The sequence below is a fragment of the Schistocerca serialis genome, chromosome 4 (assembly GCF_023864345.2).
Source record: "Schistocerca serialis cubense isolate TAMUIC-IGC-003099 chromosome 4, iqSchSeri2.2, whole genome shotgun sequence".
Lineage (NCBI taxonomy): Eukaryota > Metazoa > Arthropoda > Insecta > Orthoptera > Acrididae > Schistocerca > Schistocerca serialis.
In genome coordinates, this window is record NC_064641.1 from 767,340,357 (window position 1) to 767,360,789 (window position 20,433).

A 20,433-nucleotide genomic window follows, 5' to 3' on the forward strand; every position below is an offset into this window, starting at 1 on the left:
GTCCCAAACTACTGCCATTTGCGACTACAGTGGGGTCAAGTGAGTGCTGATTGGATGGCAGGGTGGAGGTCTGTTGTTTTTTCTGATGAAAGCTGGTTCTGCCTTGGTGCCAGTGATGTCCATATGTTGGTTACATGAAAGCCAGTTGAGGGCCTGGAATCAACCTGTCTATGTGCTAGATGTTTGGAATTACACCTGGAATTATCATCTTTGGTACAATTTCGTCTGACAGCAGGAGCACTCTCATTGTCATTCTGTGCACCCTGACTGGAAATTTGTATGTCAATCTAGTGATTTGGCCTGTGTGCTGCCATTCATGAACAGCATTCCAGGGGGGTGTTTTCCGAGAGAATAACGCTCGCCCGCATACTGCTGTTGTAACCCAACATGCTCTGCAGAGTACTGACATCTTGCCTTAGCCTGATTGATCACTAGGTCTTTCTTCAGTCAAGCACATATGGGACATCATCGGACAACTCCAGCGTTGTCCACAAACAGTATTAACTGATCCTATATTGACCAGTCAAGTGCAACAGGCATGAAATTCCATCCCATAAACTGACGTCCGGCACCTTCCCAGCACAAAGCATACATGTTTGCGGGCTTGTATTCCACGTCCTGCTAGTTACACTGGTTACTAATGTACTAGCATTTCACATTTGCAATGTCTTATCTTGTGCGCACATTAACCTGTGATCTTGCAATGTTAATCACTTAAATGTGTTACCTAGACAAATGTCTACATTAATTATTTTTTTTGGTGTTGCAATTTTGTCCCCATCAGTGTATGCTGCTCAACTCTTCCATGAACATACTCTCTTGTAATTTCAACAGCAAACTTCTTCATGATACATAATGCCTCTCTTGTAGTGACTGCCACTGTGGTCGGTTGACACTGCCATTGTGTTTTTCTGCCTTCTCGTGAAAAATGCTCAAGAATTGGTTGAGCAATTTGTTTTGTAAGCCACCTGTTTCATGGATGAAGTACTTTCCCTTTAGATTGTTCCAGTGAATATCAGCCTGTTGGCTGCTTTTTCAACAATTTATTTTATGTGGTCATTACACTTTTGGCCACACTGTATGGTGAATCACAGGTATTTTAAGGTGTTTATTGTTTCCAGTGATTTTTCAGTAGTAGCATAAATGAACAGAATTTCTTTACCTATTTATGCACAATATGTTCCATTTATTTGTATTCAGGGTCAACTGCCAGTCCTACAACCAATCATTGATCTGCCGCCAGTCCTCTGCCACCGTAAACTCTGGGCATGCTTCAGCAACCACAGTGTAGCACAGTGGTCGAACGTTGTGTCTCACAGGGAAAGGGGATCTCGGCTTGACTGCCTGGACTTCGAGGATGGAATAAACCTCTGTAAAAAAAATTCTCAATCTCAAGGTGTGCTGTGTTCTTATGAGATGCATTGCTATTGCGGGGGGGGGGGGGGGGGGGGGGGGGGGGGGGGGGGGGGGAGCAGCCACTAGCGGGCAACCTCTGGGAAACCTGCCACACCTCAGTTGTATAAGGCGTACCTAGGCATGCGGGTCTCTGTTTTGGTGGACTTGTATTTCCCTAGCTGTTTATGGGACCGAGACGGATCCTTCGAAATTTTCCCTTCCTGCTCCCAGCGGAAGGGTGGGTTGCTAGAAGCTAACACACCCAGTCTAACAAGAGGGCCCAGGTAGCCAGTCCTCCAGATGTGGGAGTAAATCAGAACAATGTAGTAAAGAGTAACAGTACACAGGCTGGCAATCAGAATGTGTGTTTAGTAACAAAAGGGCTTGGAAGGAATTATTGGGTCTCTCAAATCTGTAAAGCAGTTTTGAAATGGAACACTATTGGTTGAAACATTCAGTTCCCAACAAGCTGTTAATCTAAAGAGAGCTAAGTGCCTGGGGAAATATGCCATTGACACAGAGCTCCACAGCACCCTGAACTTCAGCAAAGGTGTTATGTCATGTAGAGATCTAGTTAATATTCCTATAGGAGAATTTATCCAACTTTTTGTTCTATATGGCTGTGAGACATGGAGTATCTGGAAACAGGACTTCCATAAGCTCCTCGTTTTTGAGAGAAAAGTGCTTCGGAAGATCTTCGGTTTGCTTTTGGATGCAGACACAGGGGAATGGAGGATCACACACAACCAAGAGCTTTAGGAACTATACCAGCAGCCCAACATAGCAGGACCTGTCAAAGGCAAACGAATGCAGTGGGCCAGCCATGTGGCGTGGATGAAAGATCACAGATGGCCTCAGAAGCTCCTGGATTTTACACCTACAGGAAAGGGACCTCCAGGGAGACCCAAAAAACTTTGGAAGGATGGCCTCCATGAAGATTTAAACCAAGCATCAATAAACGTGGACCGATGGCAGATAGCAGCAATGGACAGAATTCAGTGAAGGAGGAAACTTGTAGCAGCATGTGGTCCACTGGGCCTGATCATGTAGAACAAGAGAAAAATATAAGAATTGAGGAGCAAGTCCAGAGGGAGTTGTTGGTGTTCAGAACATTATGAAATGGCGGTTGGAGAACTGGTGAAATCCATCTCCTCCTTTCTTACCTTCAGTAACAACAAACTCACAGAACACATCAAGCCGGGCTTTCTTTGCCTAAACGTATGGCCATATGTCCCAAACCTGATGTGCTGTTTTAAATGCCAAAGTTTTGGGCATACCATGCTAGCGTGTAAAGGAGAAACGATGTATGGCAGCTGCGGTAAGATCGCTGATGAAGGAGTTGGTTGTTCGTCTCCTGCACAATGTATAAACTGCTCTGGAAACCACCCTGTATGGAGTAAGGGCTACAGAATCTTCCCACAGGAACGCAAAGTACAGAAAATAAAAACAACAAAGCATATCCCCTATGATGATGTCAATAAGTTCTACAAGTCCATGCAGCCTTCCACATTTGCTTCAGCTCCAGCAAAGCCCGCAAAACAGAGAAAAGCCAATGGGAAGCAACAACAACACGTAAAATCTAGTAATAAACTGGCAGACCATGTCGATGTGATTCTACATAATGCTTCATCTGACTCTTCCCCAGAGCTGATAAGTATGAGATGTGTGTGGTGGCAATCATTTCACCCCACAATTAACCCTCTACCTGCTGCAGTCTCCCTACCCCAGCAGAGAGACAGGATGATGGTGCTACCCCTGTGATAGATGGCTCCTATACTTCAGTGGAACTTGCAGGGGTTCACAATGCATGTGGAGGAACTTTGGCTACTATCTCATGATAGACCACTTTATCTGTGTCTCCAAGAGATTAGTTTCCTTCACCATATACCCCTGAGCTATGAGGCTATGTACTCCACAACAAGGATGACCTGAGTGGAAGAGAGCTAGAGAAGGCATAGGTATTTTAGTCAGTACTGACTACCACTCCTCACCTCTCTTCCTTATGACAAATTTACAAGAAGTTGCCATATCAGTGCTTGTATGTCATTCATTGGCAATATGTTCCCATTACCTGTCCCCATTTGATGCGCTGGACGAAGAGGCTCTCAACCCCCTTACACAGCTCCCCCACCCCCTCATCCTCTGTGGTGATTTTAGTGCACGCAATGTGCTTTGCGGCTCTGCAACTACTTGCCCCCGGGATAGAGTAATTGAGAGGCTTCTCATATCATCATGTGCCTATTTGCTAAATACAGGAACTTCTGCACTGCAACTGGGTTGTTCTCTGCCATCAATATTTTGTTTTGTTCTCAAGCCCTTGCTCACATTGATAAATGTGATAAATGGGAAGTGGTCGATGAATTGCATGGAAATGATCACTTCCCAATGTGGATTCACCTACCAGATGGAGTGGAGCCTGAAAGGAAACCACCTTGATGGGTGCTCAGTAGAGCAGACTGGAGACTGTACAATCAGCTAGCCCAGTTTGAACATCATGTCATTGTAGAGGTATAGGTGGATTATATTACCAAAATGATCCACCGCGCTGCTGAAGCATCCATTCCACAGTCGATGAGACAACCGAAGAGGCAGCCTCTTCCTTGGTGGAGCTGCTCTGCAGTGAGGATTGGGCATATGGCTCTGTGTAGGTTCGATTTAGCCAATTACAGAGAATCTTGTAGCCTTTCAGATGGCATGGGAAAAATGTCTGAAGACTATTCGCAAGAGCCAGAAGAGGTCGCAGCAACAGTTCCTGGACACCATAAATCATTCCACGAAGAGTTACACTTTATGGGAGACCATCAGGAGAATTTCTGGAAGAGAAGGGAGGTGTCTCATGGCTTCTGTAATGGGGAATGGCACTCTCCAAACCAGACTGCAAGACACTGCTCAGAGTATGGCAGCCTATTTTTCCACAGTTACTGCAACTGCCGGTCAGGATCCAGACTTCCAACACCACAGAGCAGTTGCTGAGAGAGCCACTTTGGAGTTCTGCTCCACCATTGATGAAGATTACCACTGCCCATTTTCCATGTGGGAGCTGGATTCTGCATTGTCTATGGCTCATAACACATCCCCTGGTCATGACAGTCCATTACAGCAACCTGCGGCACCTCACAAGGCAAAATAGAGAGATCCTCCACGCACTTCCCACTGCAATTTCAGTGTTGGGTCACTTTTATGACTCATGGTGTGAGGAAATTTTAATTCCTCTTTTAAAACCTAGGAATGACCACACATGCCCAAGTAGTTATCACAGTGTTGCCGTCACTATCTGCATGGGAAAGATCTTGTAGCAGAAGGCCGTCCGCTGCTTTGTCTGGATCTTAGAAACCAGGCAACTCCTTAGTCGCTTTCAGTTTGGGTTTAGGAGGTATCGCTCCATTTTTGATAACCTGACACTCCTGGAGGCAGTTATCCAGCAGGATTTCCTGCACTGGTATCATCTTCTGGGTATATTTTTTGACATTGAGAAGGCTTGTGATACTACTTGGAGACATTTTATCTTTGAGCAGCTTCACAAATTGGAGTTTCGTGGCTGTCTTCTCATTTTTATTCAGTCCTTTCTCTCGCCATGGTATTTTCGATACAGAGTTGGTGACATTCTGCTTGATTGCTTTGAGCAGGAGAACGGTGTCCGTCAAAGTAATGTTTTAAGTGTGACTGTCTTTGCCATAGCTATTACTAACATTACATCAGTAGTGAAAAGTTCTGTCCAGTGTTCTTTGTTTGTGGATGACTTATCTGTGTTTTGCTCATCTTCAAGCCTTGCAGCGACAATGAGTCAGTTCCAGCTAACTCTTCGACGTTTGGATGAATGTTCATGGAAGAGTGGTTGTAAGTTTTCAATGGAGAGGTCTTTGTGTATTCTTTTTCCATTTTAAACTTTCCGGAGTTGAGGATAAGGGACACTTTCCTTAATTTTAAAAACATGGTGATGTTTCTAGGCCTCAAATTGTAAACTCACATGTTTGCCCATATTAAGGCCCTAAGTATTTTAAAATATGTTAGCCACAGTACATAGGGGGCAGACAGGACTTGTCTGCTCTGATTTTATAAAGCCTTTGTGCACTCTTGGCTAGACTATGGGAGCACGGTGCGTGGGTCTGCGAGGCCCTCTTATTTATAGATCCTGGACGCGGTGCACCATGAAGGGATTTGGTTGGCCACTGAGGCGTTAAAAATGAACCCCATACCAAGCCTCTGTGTGGAGGCTGGTGAACCACCACTTCACATCAGGCGACAGCTACCAATGGTGCACCACGCATATAAAACACACTCCATGCCATACACACCTGCATACCATACCGTTGCTCAGCCTCGAATGGAAAGTTTTTTTTGTAATCGGCAATGAGCAACAAGACCCTATGGGATGCGCACAGAGGATTGCCTTTTAGAGATGGGTGTGGCCAGTGTTAATGTTTTACATCGAGGTTGGAGCAGATTTCCACCTTGGCTCCTTGAGAGGCCCAGACTTATTTTAGACTTGATCAATTTGAGAAAGATAGTACACCAGATTTTACATTTCAATCTCTGTTTTTTAACATTTTAGATATGTATCACAGTTTCACAGTAGTTTACACTGATGGTTCCAAACAAGGGAATTCCCTTGACTGCTTATTAGTGTTCCCCAACCATGTTACCAGGATTTGCCGTTTTGATGAGTATACTGTTTTTTCAGTGGAGCTCCACATGATCCTTAAGGCACTGGAACAGATGCATCATATTCAGGGCAAACAGTTTCTCATCTGCCCCGTTCCCTTAGTGCCTTACAATCTCTACAGAACCTGTACCCAGCTGAGAAATTTGCCCAGCTGATATATGACCAACTATACTTGCTCCAATGACAGTGAAAGCAGGTGTCATTCGGCGGGGTGGCAGGACAAGTGTAGTTCTCCTGCAGGCTGTTGTTTCTGCACATAGGAAGTTCATGCAGTTGTGGGATGCGGAATGGCTGGCAGTAATGGACAATAAGCTACAGTTGGTAAAGTCAACTACCCGACTGTAGCGTTCTTCCTGTTGGTTGCTCAGATGGTGTAAAGTTACCCGCACACGTCTTCACATTGGACACTGCCTTCTTACACATGGCTCCTTACTACGACGTGAGGATCCCCTTTTTGTGGTGCTTGTGGTGTACAAATATCTGTATGCCAGTTTTTACAGAGTGCTTTGTATACCGTGATGCAAGGGCAGAAGATAATATCGATGGGGATCTGCCCTCTATTTTAGCTGATGATGAGACGAGTGTGACTCAAGTTTTAAAGTTCTGTAATGTGTCTGGATTCTGGCCTAAGCTTTTAGACTGGAGGCTTTAGTATGTTGCAGAATGGCTGGCTCATCCTCTTTTTTTATTTTTTATTTATTTTTTTAATCCAGCAGTCTGCCAGTCACATCCATCTGCTACATCGATTTAACTCCTCCCAACACTTTTTTCATGTTTAGTTGATATTTTAATATTAGCATGATACTTAGTTTCATGCTACCTTGTTGGTACACATGGCTTTCCATATTTTATTACTTTTCATTTACACGCTGTTTTATACTCCTGTTTAGTGTATTTTCCCGACACTCATCTCAAGGTATATTCGTGGGTGTGCTGAAGACCTTGCCGTCATGTGCCCATACCATCATCCTACCTACTGCTTGTCTACGTGTAATTTGATAACAGCATTATGGCACTGCTATCTTCGTAGAAACAACTGCATTGTCTGGATAGCCATGTGGAGCTGCCAATTTTATCCACTAGATCATTTACATATATTGTAAATAGTAATAGTAATAGTCCTATCATACTTCTTCAGTACTCCTGAAATTACCAAAGGAGGATTTGGGCAATCTTTGAAACCAGAGGTATCCATGCACCAGAATATTTGGTTTGCATTCCTATTATTTTATTCAACTCTGGTGTAATCCTCAGATGCCTGACATATCACAGAAAATGATGTATGTCTGATGTTGTTTAGAAGGAGGTTTTTGCATATTATGTTATTGTTTAAAAGGATACTTCACTGTTATTTGTCTAGGTTAAAATATAAGTAGGTGTGTGGCACACAGGATTTCTGAATTGTTTGCCGACAGTGTCTTTGATGTGAAGGTAAGAGACTGACAGATATTGAACTGTAACTCTAGTAGATGATTTTTTCAAGCCAGAAATATATGGAAGAGGATAGATTGTTGCTACTCACCATAAAGATGACACGTTGAGTTGCAGACAAGCACAAAAAAATACTGTTCCTAACTGCCAGAGATGTGCTTGAGGTATGCTTGCATGTCTAAATGAATGTGTGTGTGTGTGTGTGTGTGTGTGTGTGTGTGTTTGTGTGTGTGTGCGTGCATATGCATATGCATGTGTTTTATTTTCTGAAGAAGACTTTGGCTGAAAGCTAAATCATAACAATTTTCTTGTTCTGCCTGTCTGCAACCCAATGTGTCATCATTATAGTGAGTAGCAATCTTTCATTATACCATTGATATTCCAATCTGGAGTTTCTGATGTTCGACTTTTCAAGCTAACATTAATATATCTTGCTCGAACAGTCCATGGGTATGCTGCCAGTTCGTAGTGTACAACTGGCACAATATTTCGGCAATCAGACATGTCGCCATCGTCTGGTGCACTGACGAACTGTTCGTCAGCACACCTGACGATGGCAACATGTCTGATTGTTGAAATATTGTGCCAGTTAGACACTGTGAACTGTCAGTATACCTGTGGACTGTTCGAGCAACAAATACACCGGGAGAAACTGAAGAATCACTTAATATATCTTGCTTCTTGAGATAATGGCTTATGTAATGCTCTTTTCTAAGAGAGGGATAATTCTCAAATTAATGTTGAACAATATAATGAAAATGTTATTTGCTATATGAAATAGAAGATATGAAGTGAGATAGCAGATATGAATTCCCCAAGATTCATATCTTCTATATCATATTCCAACAAACATTGTCGTTATACTGGTTCAACATCGGAGGAGTAAAATCTAACAGACGAAAGGTGCTAAGATTAGAGTCGAGTTAAAGATACCACCCCACCCCACCCCACCCCTCCCCTCCCCTCCCGTTGCACTTCTGTTAGTTTATCTACGTCTTTCCTCATATATATTATCGCACTGTTGATGTAGTATTTGAAATTCACAGGTTGACAATAATGAGGAACCGCCATGTACCTCAAATGAAGACTATGTTACCTGTTTACAAGAGGTATACAATGATGATAATGAAGGCAATGATAAGTGGAACTTGCTGTCACCACCACCAAAGGTAATATCATATATCATATTGGAGTAGTAGTATAGGTTTTTTTTTTATTTAAGTATAAATTGAAGTCAAATTTAGGTATGTGTTCCACAAGAAAAATGCACAGAAGAGTGTATCTCCCCATGGAAAATATTTTGGTTTGAATATAGTATACACAAATAGATATTTTCTCATATTAAATGAGAACATGTTGCTAATTTGGTCCATGTGTGTGTGTGTGTGTGTGTGTGTGTGTGTGTGTGTGTGTGTGTGTTGTGTGTGTACTGAATGTGGTTGTAGTTTTTGTGACTTGCTTTTAATATGATGATGGTCTGCGTATTTCCTAAGGTGTAAGGTAAAATTAAGCATTAATGTTATGTCTCCCTTCCAACTTGTATTGCCTTAACTCACTCTCTCTTCCTCTCTTTGTGGTGTCAGTGTTAGACTCATTCATTCATTCATTCATTCGTGTGTTCCACTGATCCCATCAAGAAGGATAACTTTCAGTAATGTGGAATAAGTGAAAGTATACATTAACGTAAGACAAAGACATCATAGAAACATAATCTGTGTATGTATTATATTAATAATAAACTATCACTTTACTGTGTGATGTATGACAAGTAATATCTACTTCTGGTGCTAAAAAGTCATTATTTTTTGTTTGAAATTGCATAATATTAGTCTTTGTGAAATTAAGGCTTAAAGTGTAAGCTCTGAACCACTTGTAGGTCTATGCATCTGTATTCTGAGCTGTCTCTGCTGATGTTGAGTTTGGACCCTTCAGTAAAATCATTGTGTCATCAGCAAACATTACAGTTTTTGAACTTTCCTTTAAAGACATTGGAAGATTATTTATATAGGTAGAAAGAAGTGTAAACTCCATACGAATCTCCATAGCAGTCCACATCTTATGTTCTCCCCCCCACCCAACTCCAACCCCAACCCCCCTTCCCGTCTGATCACATATTCGTGCCTGAAATACAGTCTGTTAATGGGACCTCCTGCTTTCTGTTATGGAGGTAGGATTGCATCCTTGCAAGAGTGACGCCATTAATCTCATAATACTTTAGTGTCCTAAGTAGAATTTTGTAATCCACACATTCAGAGGCTTTGGCAACGAAACAGAATATATCAACAAAATATTCTTTCTTGTTTAGCCCAGCTAGCACTTCATCTGTGAGATCTTGGATTACTTTCTGTGCAGAGAATCCTATATGAAAGCCAGTCTGAGAGGAGCTTAACAAGTTCTACTCAGTGAAATGAGTCATTAATCCATCATACACCACTTTCTCCAATGCTTTTGAAAATATTGGAAAGAGTGGTATAGATCTGTAATTAGAAGTGGTTTGCTTGTTTCTAGTTTGTAGATTGGTGTTACTACAGCATATGTAGGTCTATCAGTAAATATGCCCTGAGTTATTGATTGACTAAAAATATAGTTTAAGGGTAATTCTATAAAGTTAGCACAAGATTTCAATATTCTGCCAGGAACACCATCATAGCCAACAGGATTACTACTGTTTAGCAACCTGATAGATTCTGTAATCTCCTTAGGGGTTGTACTTTGTAACTATTGTCTGTTGACAGTGCATGCAGTGACTGCACAAGTAAATCTAATGCATCTGTATTTACTTGTTTATTACTAGGTGCAGTGCTTGTAGTCCTGTGAGAAAGTAATCATTGAGTTTGGTGACCAGTGATTTGAAAGTGTCACCACAGTCTAACATAACAGTTGCGACACTCACTGCTGTAAAAGTTGTTACAGTTTGACAGCTGGAGCAACAGTAGCGCTCGAAGCGGCAAGAAAGGGGAACTTCAGAAGTGTTGTAAACATAAAATTTGTTTTGCATCCCTTTCGTACATTTTTTACAAAATATTTGAATTTTTTGTGCCTCCAAGACTTTGTGTAATATCAGCAGACATAGATGTTGCTAAAAATGATTGTAAAATAAGTGCAAGTAGCGAGTAAAATCATGAAACCAGTGGCATGTTACAACACATTCGTGAAGAAGCACTTTTGACGTTGGATAGAACTGCAGCTTGCCACGTTGATATCAACAGAATATAAACACATAGATTCACAGACGTGTACCTCTACATGCAAAAGGGATTGATGCCCCATTTGTCGTTCCGTTGGCCTGCTGTGTTTCAGTCATTGTCGCCTGCTGCCGCAAGTACGACCTTCATCTGTATATTATTCTAAGTGGGACAAATATACAGTGAGTGTAAACACCAAGTTCTCTAATCCAATAACACTGTCACAAGTGCTGTCATATGTTAAATTTTGCCATTAGAGACTTTTCATCCAATGACACATGCACTAGTTAATCAGTTTTGGAGAACTGCTGTACCTTTTGCTTTAAAAGGTGGAACATATTGTCACTTATCCCACATGTTATTTGTATGCCTTCCACATACCTCTGTAATGTATGCACTGATGGAAACATGAAACATTTTGACAAAACCTGTATGCCTTTGTGCTGTAATATAATAAATTTAGAGCAAACAGATTATTTTTGTCTTTCCATATTGCAGGTGGCATACTAATCTGGCTTAACAAGAAGTCAGGGGCTCTTTTTTAAAATATCGGGATCCTATAGTCTTCAAAATTGGTTTATTCCTCTTCACTTGATCCTTCTGATACAGTTTCTGTTGCTATCTATACTTAAAAAGGTAGGCACTTTCCTTGTCATGTAACAGTTTTGCACGAAGTCTAGCGATCTGCATGTTCTGATACTCCACATGCTTTTTCTAGACACTAATGACTGCACTTAATTTTACCACTTTATCGGCAAAGCATGTCTGTGTTGATGATTCAGATGAATCTGGCACTGATATATGGAGAGTTGAATGGATGTTTCTGTGCCATGGGAGTGTGTTACAGTTGTAGACGGATTGTAGAACCTTTGTGGCAGTTTCCTCTTCAGTGTCAGTTGGGATGGCTTATCTGGAATGCCAAGCAGTGTGGTTAACTGCATTCCACATGAGTTTATTATTGTCTGTGTTTATGAACTGGTTTTGTTTGATGTGTAGCGGACAAAACTAAGTATTATTGTAAAGGAAAACAGGGTCTTTTTTTCATAAGATGTTCTCATCTGCTGTTCACTATCAGTTTTCTGCTCCTAAAACAAAACATTAATCATCAATGTACATGTAGTTTGCAAGCGAATATCCTGACAATACAGTTTAGTAACATGATGGTATATACCTCTCAGGCTGAACTCAACAGTTTAATTACTGGCCACTTGGCGCGCTGCTGGTGCAGTAGGCAGCAAAATCAAGGCGAAGTGTTGTGACTGTTATGTTAGACTATGGTGTCACTATTTCTACCTGAGCTACAATCAGATTGGGGGAGGGGGGGGGGCATTCAGTTTCATTTTGATTACTAAGTTTTTTTTTTTTTTTACGTCATTCTAAAGAGTTTTTCCCTTCCAGAATGAGATTTCCACTCTGCAGCGGAGTGTGCGCTGATATGAAACTTCCTGGCAGATTAAAACTGTGTGCCGGACCGAGACTTGAACTCGGGAGCTTTACCTTTCGCGGGCAAGTGCTCTACCGACTGAGCTACCCAAGCACGACTCACGCCCCGTCCTCACAGCTTTAGTTCTGCCAGTACCTTTTCTCCTACCTTCCAAACTTTACAGAAGCTCTCCTGCGAACCTTGCAGAACTAGCACTCCTGAAAGAAAGGATATTGCGGAGACATGGCTTAGCCACAGCCTGGGGGATGTTTCCAGAATGAGATTTCCACTCTGCAGCGGAGTGTGCGCTAATATGAAACTTCCTGGCAGATTAAAACTGTATGCCGGACCGAGACTCAAACTTGGGTCCGGCACACAGTTTTAATCTGCCAGGAAGTTTCATATCAGCGCACACTCCGCTGCAGAGTGGAAATCTCATTCTGGAAACATCCCCCAGGCTGTGGCTAAGCCATGTCTCCGCAATATCCTTTCTTTCAGGAGTGCTAGTTCTGCAAGGTTCGCAGGAGAGCTTCTGTAAAGTTCAGAAGGTAGGGGACGAGGTACTGGCAGAAGTAAAGCTGTGAGGAGGGGGCGTGAGTCGTGCTTGGGTAGCTCAGTCGGTAGAGCACTTGCCCGCGAAAGGCAAAGGTCCCGAGTTCGAGTCTCGGTCCAGCACACAGTTTTAATCTGCCAGGAAGTTTCAGTTTTTTCCTTGTTCTGCTTGTTCTCAGGGTTATGTTGAGCTCTCTCTTCCTAGCACAAGATACTTGTCCCAAGAGCTATCCACTCCTTATCCTTGCTTCTGTTTGATTTTGACCTTATTTGTTTCAGGGAAAAATAAGATTGAAAGTGCTGTAGAAATATATTTAATGTGTCACATTTTTTAAATTGCACTAAAAAGTGCAAATTTCCCATATCTCCTTAAAGACACCTAACCACATGCAGGTTGTCCTGAAAATATGTGATTGTGAATTTTTAATAATTATGAAAATACTTTTAAGAGTTAAAATGTGAAAGGGTGGAGTACATGGTACAGATGATAGCAAGTAGGTGAACTGCTCAAGCATTGGATGACAGGTAGCATAATTGTACGGAGGTGAACAATTCATGTATGAATTATGTATTACGTGTGCCCCACATTTTTCATTTTAAATCTTACAAGTACTTTGAAGCTATTAAAAGCTCATGATTGGACATTTTGAGGACTATCTGTTTGGGGCTAGAAGAATTTATATTATACTTTCTAGTCTGATTGTGTGTGTGTGTGTGTGTGTGTGTGTGTGTGTGTGTGTGTAATTTTGCAATTGATTGAAAGCATTTTCATGAGATTGCAACAGAGATATGTAATACATTTCAGGCTTATTTCAGTTCTCTTCACCTGACTCAACCAGTACATTGCTTCGTGCTGCGTATATCACACAAAAAAACTGTGAAGGTATAGATAGAGATTCAAGCTCACATGGAAGCTTACCAGCAATTGTTCTGCCCACAACTCATTTGCCACTGGAACAGGGAAATGACCAAATGGCAGTGGTACACAATGTACCTCCGCCACACTCCAAACAAGAAAGCGAATTAATATTAAGTTTTCATCCATTTCTGACATTTAAAATTTCGAGTCTGTAGCTCATTAGGAAGTTACTTTAAATCAGTTGCAAAATTTGTACCGAACAGATAGACAGATGAGAAAGTGACCTAATAAAAACATGGTAAAAAATTTAATTTTCCATCAACACTGCCTACTTTATAAATTTCTCCTCTTACAGTCTTCACATGCTTTAAATCCTTACTGTTCTGCTGCAATCTCTCTTTTTTGCACTCCATTGCAACATACGTTGCATTAATTTCCTTTCACTTTACTACTTCCCTTCTCTTTTCATCATATTAAAATTTTGTTGTTGACAAATAACTTAAAACTTCACTTTTAATATTCTTTGATTTACATATCAACATAATAATTTTCATAAAACTATCTTTTATTCTTCTTTAGCATTAATGTAGACCATTTTATGAGTCTCTTTCTAACTGTGTATCGCCTGAGATAGAAAAATTGACAGTTCATCTACAACTGGCTACGAAAAATGGCGCAGAACTTAACACAAGGTTCATTTGCATTTTAGTGTATTAAAACATTTTCATTAACTATTTTTGCAGCCATCTATTATACTTCTGCTACTGATTAGTCAGAGATGTCCACTTATTTGTACTGTTTAACTCAATGTGCCAAATGAATATGACATTTTTTTTCCAATTAGGATGTTATATTTATTATTCTTAGTTACATGACTAGTTTCAGCTTAACAAACTATTTATATTATCCAGATCAAGGTACTATAGACATGAAAATGGCAGTGATCTCTCATGATGTGCTCCTGTCCCATGGTTGTTTATAAATTATTGTAGAAATGATACTATTCATGATGGTTTTCAGTCAGTGCACTTAAGGTGGGAAATAGCTGTACAGTTTATCTGTGCTCTTGCTGCTTAACACTAGGAATGCAGCATCTAATATGTTTAATATTTTAGAAAGCACTCTTTCAATGAAGAATGAACAGCGATCAGAGTACATAACACTGAGGTGAGGTGACAATAATCATGGGATAGTGATGTTCACATATACGGATGGTGTTAGTATTGCTTACACAAGGTATAATGGGGCAGTGCATTGTCAGAGCTGTCATTTTTATGCGATTATGTCCACACAACGGGAATTGACAGACTTTGAACATGGAATGGTAGTTAAAACTAGATGCGTGGGACATTTCATTTTGAAAATCGTTGGGGAATTCAACATTATAAGGTCAACGACTGACAGCAGCAGCGTCAGCATAGAGTTGTCTGTGCTGAAATACAAGCACCACTGTGTGAAATAAACATAGAAATCAATTTGGGATGTACGACGAACATATCCATTATGGCAGTGATGCAAAATGTGGTGTTAATTGGCTATAACAGCAGACGACCGACACGAGTGCCTTTACTAACAGCACATTGCCTGCAGTGCCTCTCCTGGTCTTGTGACTGTATCTGTTGGACCCTAGATGACTGAAAAACCTGTGCCTGGTCAGATGAGTCCCAATTTCAGTTGGTAAGAGCTGTTGGTAGGGTTAGTGTGTGACACAATCCCCACAAAGCCATAGAACCAAGTTGTCAACTAGACACTGTGCAAGCTGGTGACAGCTCCATAATGGTGTGGGCTGTGTTTATGTGGAATTGACTGGGTACTCTGGTCCAACAGGACAAACCATTGACTGGAAATAGTTATGTTTGTCTACTTGGAGACTTTTGCGGCCATTCAGGCACTTCATGTTCCCGGGTAGTGATACCATGTCACCAGGCCACAACAGTTGGCAACTGGTTTGAAGAACATTCTGGACGGTTCGAGCAAATGGTTTTGCCATCCAGATTGCCCATCATGGATCCCATCAAATATTTTTGGAACAAAATTGAGAGGTCAGTTCATGCACAGCATCCTGCACTAGCAACACTTTCACAATTACGGCTGCCTATAGAGCCTGCATGACCCACCATTTCTGCAGGAGACTTCTATCAACTTGTTGGATTGATGCCATGTCAAGTTGCTGCTCTACGCCAGGTAAAATGAGGGCCAACATAATTTTAGGAAATATCCGATGACTTGTCACCTCAGTGTAAAATTCAGTAAAACAGTCTTGATCGGAACAGGTGTTTATTTTGGTTGGCAGCTGGTTTCAGTCTATAATTCAGACCATTTTCATGCCAAATGCACTTTAATACAATTGTAGTGCTTATTCAGAAGGACTTCTGTAAAAATAAAAAATAAAAAATAAAAAAAAAGGACGGTAACATGCTAAAAACATCTAGAATAATAAATCTTTGAAAACTGAACCAAGTAATTTTTCTGTACATTACTAGCAGATTCTGGAGACTTCCTCATTTACTCTTTTTCTCAGGATAGTTCTGAACACATCCTTACTACTGTCTAGCATTGGCAGTATTAATTTTGAACTTTTATTTGTTGTTGGTCATACAGAATATCTAGGATTCTTGTTAAAGTGTAGTAACTGATCAGTGAGAGACCATCCAATTAACTGGAATTAATTGTATAGAGGGAGGGCTGGAAATGTATTAACCATAGGATTACCAGAATAACTCAAGACTGCAGTAGAAAAATTCAATGTATTCAATAATGTTGTACATTAAGGGAGAAAAAACTGTGTAAGCCCATTATAGAAAATAAGAGTGTCACAACGTACGGTATAATGATATGCAAACAAATAATCTTTAGTGTCTAATTCACAAAGCAGAATTAAATGAAATAATATTAAGGGGTGAAATATCTTTAAATAACATCTGCTCTTTGAATGATTACCATGCACGTAAACCATAAGATTTCTTCATCTGTCAGAGATCCACACACCTACTTATTTTTCTGATACCCGACTTCTTAAAATATCATTTGGAACATGTGATTGTTCAATATGTTGCTTTAAACTTTCTCTTATGTCACAGTTATCCTCATGGCCTGTGGTGGAGACCAGTTTCCTGTCCTGTATTTGTGAACCGAACATTACAAATCTTTCTGAAAAATTCCTGATACAAAATATGTATCCAAAAAAGCGGTATATGATGTCTGTCACCTGGGCTCCTAGATCACTCTTGGGACATCCCAGTGACTGGCAGAAAAAACTGAGAAGAGTGGAGTTTCAACGAAGCTCACAATTTGCAGCATTGTCTGATTGTAGCCTTTTGGTTCTGAGTCAAGTGGAAGCACTGAACTAGAGACTTCAAAGGTTCTGTGACAAGCGAGGCTGCGACTTCCTGGACTTGTGCCATAGGGTTAAGAACTGTAGGGTTCCCATAAATAGGTCAGGTGTTCACTACACATCAGAGGCTGCTACTCAGATAGCTGACTGTGTGTGGGGTGCAGACAAGGCTTTTTTTTTAGATTAGGGGACTCTTCAGCCAATCCAGATAACAATAGGTATAGGAAACCCAGAAGTACTGATGTAAGATAGAAAGAAATGCCTCCTTCAGGTGAAAGTAATAAATTCCTAATGGTAAACTGCCGAAGAATTCGCAACGAACTGCCTGGAGTTTGAAGCACTCATGAAAAAGGTACTGAAAGCAGGTTGAAACCTGAAATAGATAGCAGTGATATTTTTGGGGAAAATTTAAATGTATATCACAAATGGGGTGTGGAGGTGGTGTCTTTGTCACAGTAGACGAGAAACTCAAATCCACTGAGTTAGAAATTGAAGCTGCCTGTGTGATTGTTTGATCAAGACTTAGTATTTGGGGGGGCATAAAATGATTGATAATTTGGATCCTTCTATTGCCTACCAGACTTATCTCCTGATGCAACTGAAAACTTTTTTAAAGAAAACCTCAGTTCACTTGTATGTAAGTTCCCCAATCATACAGAAATCATTTAACAATTAATTGGGAAAATTACAGTTTTGTTAGTAGTGGCCATGATAAGACATCCCGTGAAACTTTACTGAATGCCTTCTCTGAAAGCTATCTAGAATACATAGTTAGGAACCCCACTCATGATGGCAATATATTGGATCTAATGGCAACAAATAAACTTGACCTCTTTAAGGATGTCCACATTAAATATGTTCAGTAAGCCATGTAAAAAATCAGTAGTGTCATATCTCAACAAGGAACTTGAAACTTTCAGCACAGAGTAGGAGTGTGTAGAGGAACTCTAGCTCAAGTTTAAAAGAATAGTTGACCTTGCACTGTATAGATATGTACCCAGTAGAACAGTTCATAATGGAAGGGAACCTTCATGGTATATAGTCACCGTAAAGAAAATCCTAAAGAAACAGATAATACTGCATAATAGGTGTAAAACGAAGTGTAGGGCTATAGAAAGAGAGATACTGAATGAAATGAATTTGGCTGACGAGAGCAATACGTAATTCCTTACCATAGCAGAATACTGTTATGTTATGTTTCACAGAACACAAAGAAATTCTGGTTATATGTACATGCTGTAAGTGGCACAAAAGTTAGCGTCCAGTTCCTAGCGAATGAGACAGGAACTGAAATTGAGAGTAACAAAGCAAAAGCTGAAGTGCTTAACTTAGTTTTCAAGTGTTACTTTGCGAAGGAAAACCCAGGAGTATTGCCCCAATTTAATCCTTGTACCCCTGAAAAGATGAGTAAAACAAGTATTAGTGTCAGCTTAGATCATTAAAACTGAATAAATCTCCGGGCTCCGATGGAATCCCTGTCAGATTATATACTGAATTTGCAGCTGAGTTAGCCCCACTTCCAACTCTATCATAGATTCCTCAAACAAAAAACTGCACCCAGTTCTTGGAAAAAGGCACAAGTCACACCCATTTACAAGAAGGGTAGTGGAAGTGATCCACAAAACTACCATCCAATATCCTTGACATTGATTTGTTGTACAATCTTGGAACATATTCTGGCTCAAACATAATGAAGTATCTTGAACAGAATGACCACCTCAATGCTAACTGGCATGGTTTTCAAAAACATCGGTCATGTGAAACCCAGCTCGCACTTTTCTGACATGACATGCTGAAAGTTTTGGATCAAAGCAAACAGGTAGGTACAGTATTTCTTGACTTCTGAAAAGCGTTTGACTCAGTACCGCACCTACATTTATTATCAAAAGTACAGTCATATGGGGTATCAAGTGAAATTTGTGACTGGATTGAGGATGTTTTGGTAGAGAGGAAAGAGCATGGTATCTTGGATGGAGCACTTTGGTAAGGAGGATACAGCACGGTATCTTGGATGAAGAGTCATCTTCAGATGCAGAAGTAAGTTCAAGTGTGCCCCAGGGAAGTGTGTTGCGACCCTTGCTGTTCATGTTGTATAGTAATGACTTTGCAGACAATATTAATAATAAAATAAGGCTTTTTGCAGATGATGCAGTTATCTATAATGAAGTACTATCTGAAAGAAGCTGCTTAAATATTCAGTCAGATCTTGATTAGATTTCAACGTGGTAAAGAGATTGGTAACTTGCTGTAAATTCTCAGAAATGTAAAATTGTGCACTTCACAAAATGAAAAAAACATTGTGTCTTATGATTATAACAACAGTGGGTCACTGTTGGAATCGGCTAAGTCAGACAAATACCTGTGTGTAACACTTTGCACGAATATTAAATGGAATGATCACATAGGTTCAGTTGTGGGTAAAGCAGGTGGTAGACTTCCATTTATTAGTAGAATACTGGGGTAGTGCAATCAGTCTACAAAGTAGATTGTTTACAAATCACTCGTGCAAGACATTCTAGAATATTGCCCGAGTGTGTGGGACCCATACCAGATAGGACTAACCGGGGATATTGAATGTATACAGAGAAGGGCAGCAGGAATAGTCACTGGTTTGTTTAAACAATGGGAGAGTGTTCACAGAAGCGTTCAAACAATCTTTCTTGCCATGAACCTTGCAGTGGTTTGCAGAGTATAGACATAGATGTAGATACATCCATTAGAATGGCACTGTTATAGTATTAGCTGTGAATGAGACTGATGATGTACACTCTTTGGGTTTCTGCCATCCCAGGATTGAGTGTCTTTCTCTTCTTTTTTTAACCTTCCCCAGTATATCCCTGTCTCCTTGGCCAAGGAAGGAACTACTAGTTCTGAAAACTTGTTAGTGTATCACTTTAACTTCTACATGTGTCCGTCAGTAGTGCTACACATTTCTTCTGAAAATATCTACTGGCAAGCAATTATGTCCCATAATTTGTTAGTTTTCTTGATTGAATTTTCCTGTGGCAACTATCATTTTCTATTTTAGGCAAGAATGAACTTTTTATGTGAACTGGAAAATTATAATATCAATTAATAAGAGCCGGCCGAAGTGGCCGTGCGGTTAAAGGCGCTGCAGTCTGGAACCGCAAGACCGCTACGGTCGCAGGTTCGAATCCTGCCTTGGGCATGGATATTTGTGATGTCCGTAGGTTAGTTAGGTTTAACTAGTTCTAAGTTCTAGGGGACTAATGACCTCAGCAGTTGAGTCCCATAGTGCTCAGAGCCATTTGAACCATTTGAATTAATAAGAATTTTATGAATCTATACTGCAATGCTTTTAACTGTTGAATACCTGCTGGAATTCCTTACTATGCATTTTTACTTTACATGTTGCAAGCATTAGGGGATGCTACTGTGGTCGGTATTAGTCCATTAATTTGCACATTTTTTTCTTTCCTACACCTTATATATGAATCTCACCACTGAGTAATTTAGTCACATGGACAGGAACTTCATCAGAAAACAAATTTAACAATTGATTTGGTACAGCACATTAGTCTGGACAGATCATCGCATCCATGGAAATATATATTTCTCTACTATTTGTCT

General features: G+C 40.5%; 1 protein-coding gene across 1 annotated transcript in view; it reads left to right on the forward strand.

Annotated features, from left to right (window-relative positions):
* The window catches only part of LOC126473317 (condensin complex subunit 2), a 183,872-nt gene that overhangs the window by 139,207 nt on the left and 24,232 nt on the right, over positions 1–20,433 (forward strand). Inside the window, exon 10 of the mRNA XM_050100300.1 lies at positions 8,536–8,658. Coding sequence (XP_049956257.1) covers positions 8,536–8,658 — 123 coding nt within the window. The remainder of the gene's footprint in view (positions 1–8,535; positions 8,659–20,433) is intronic.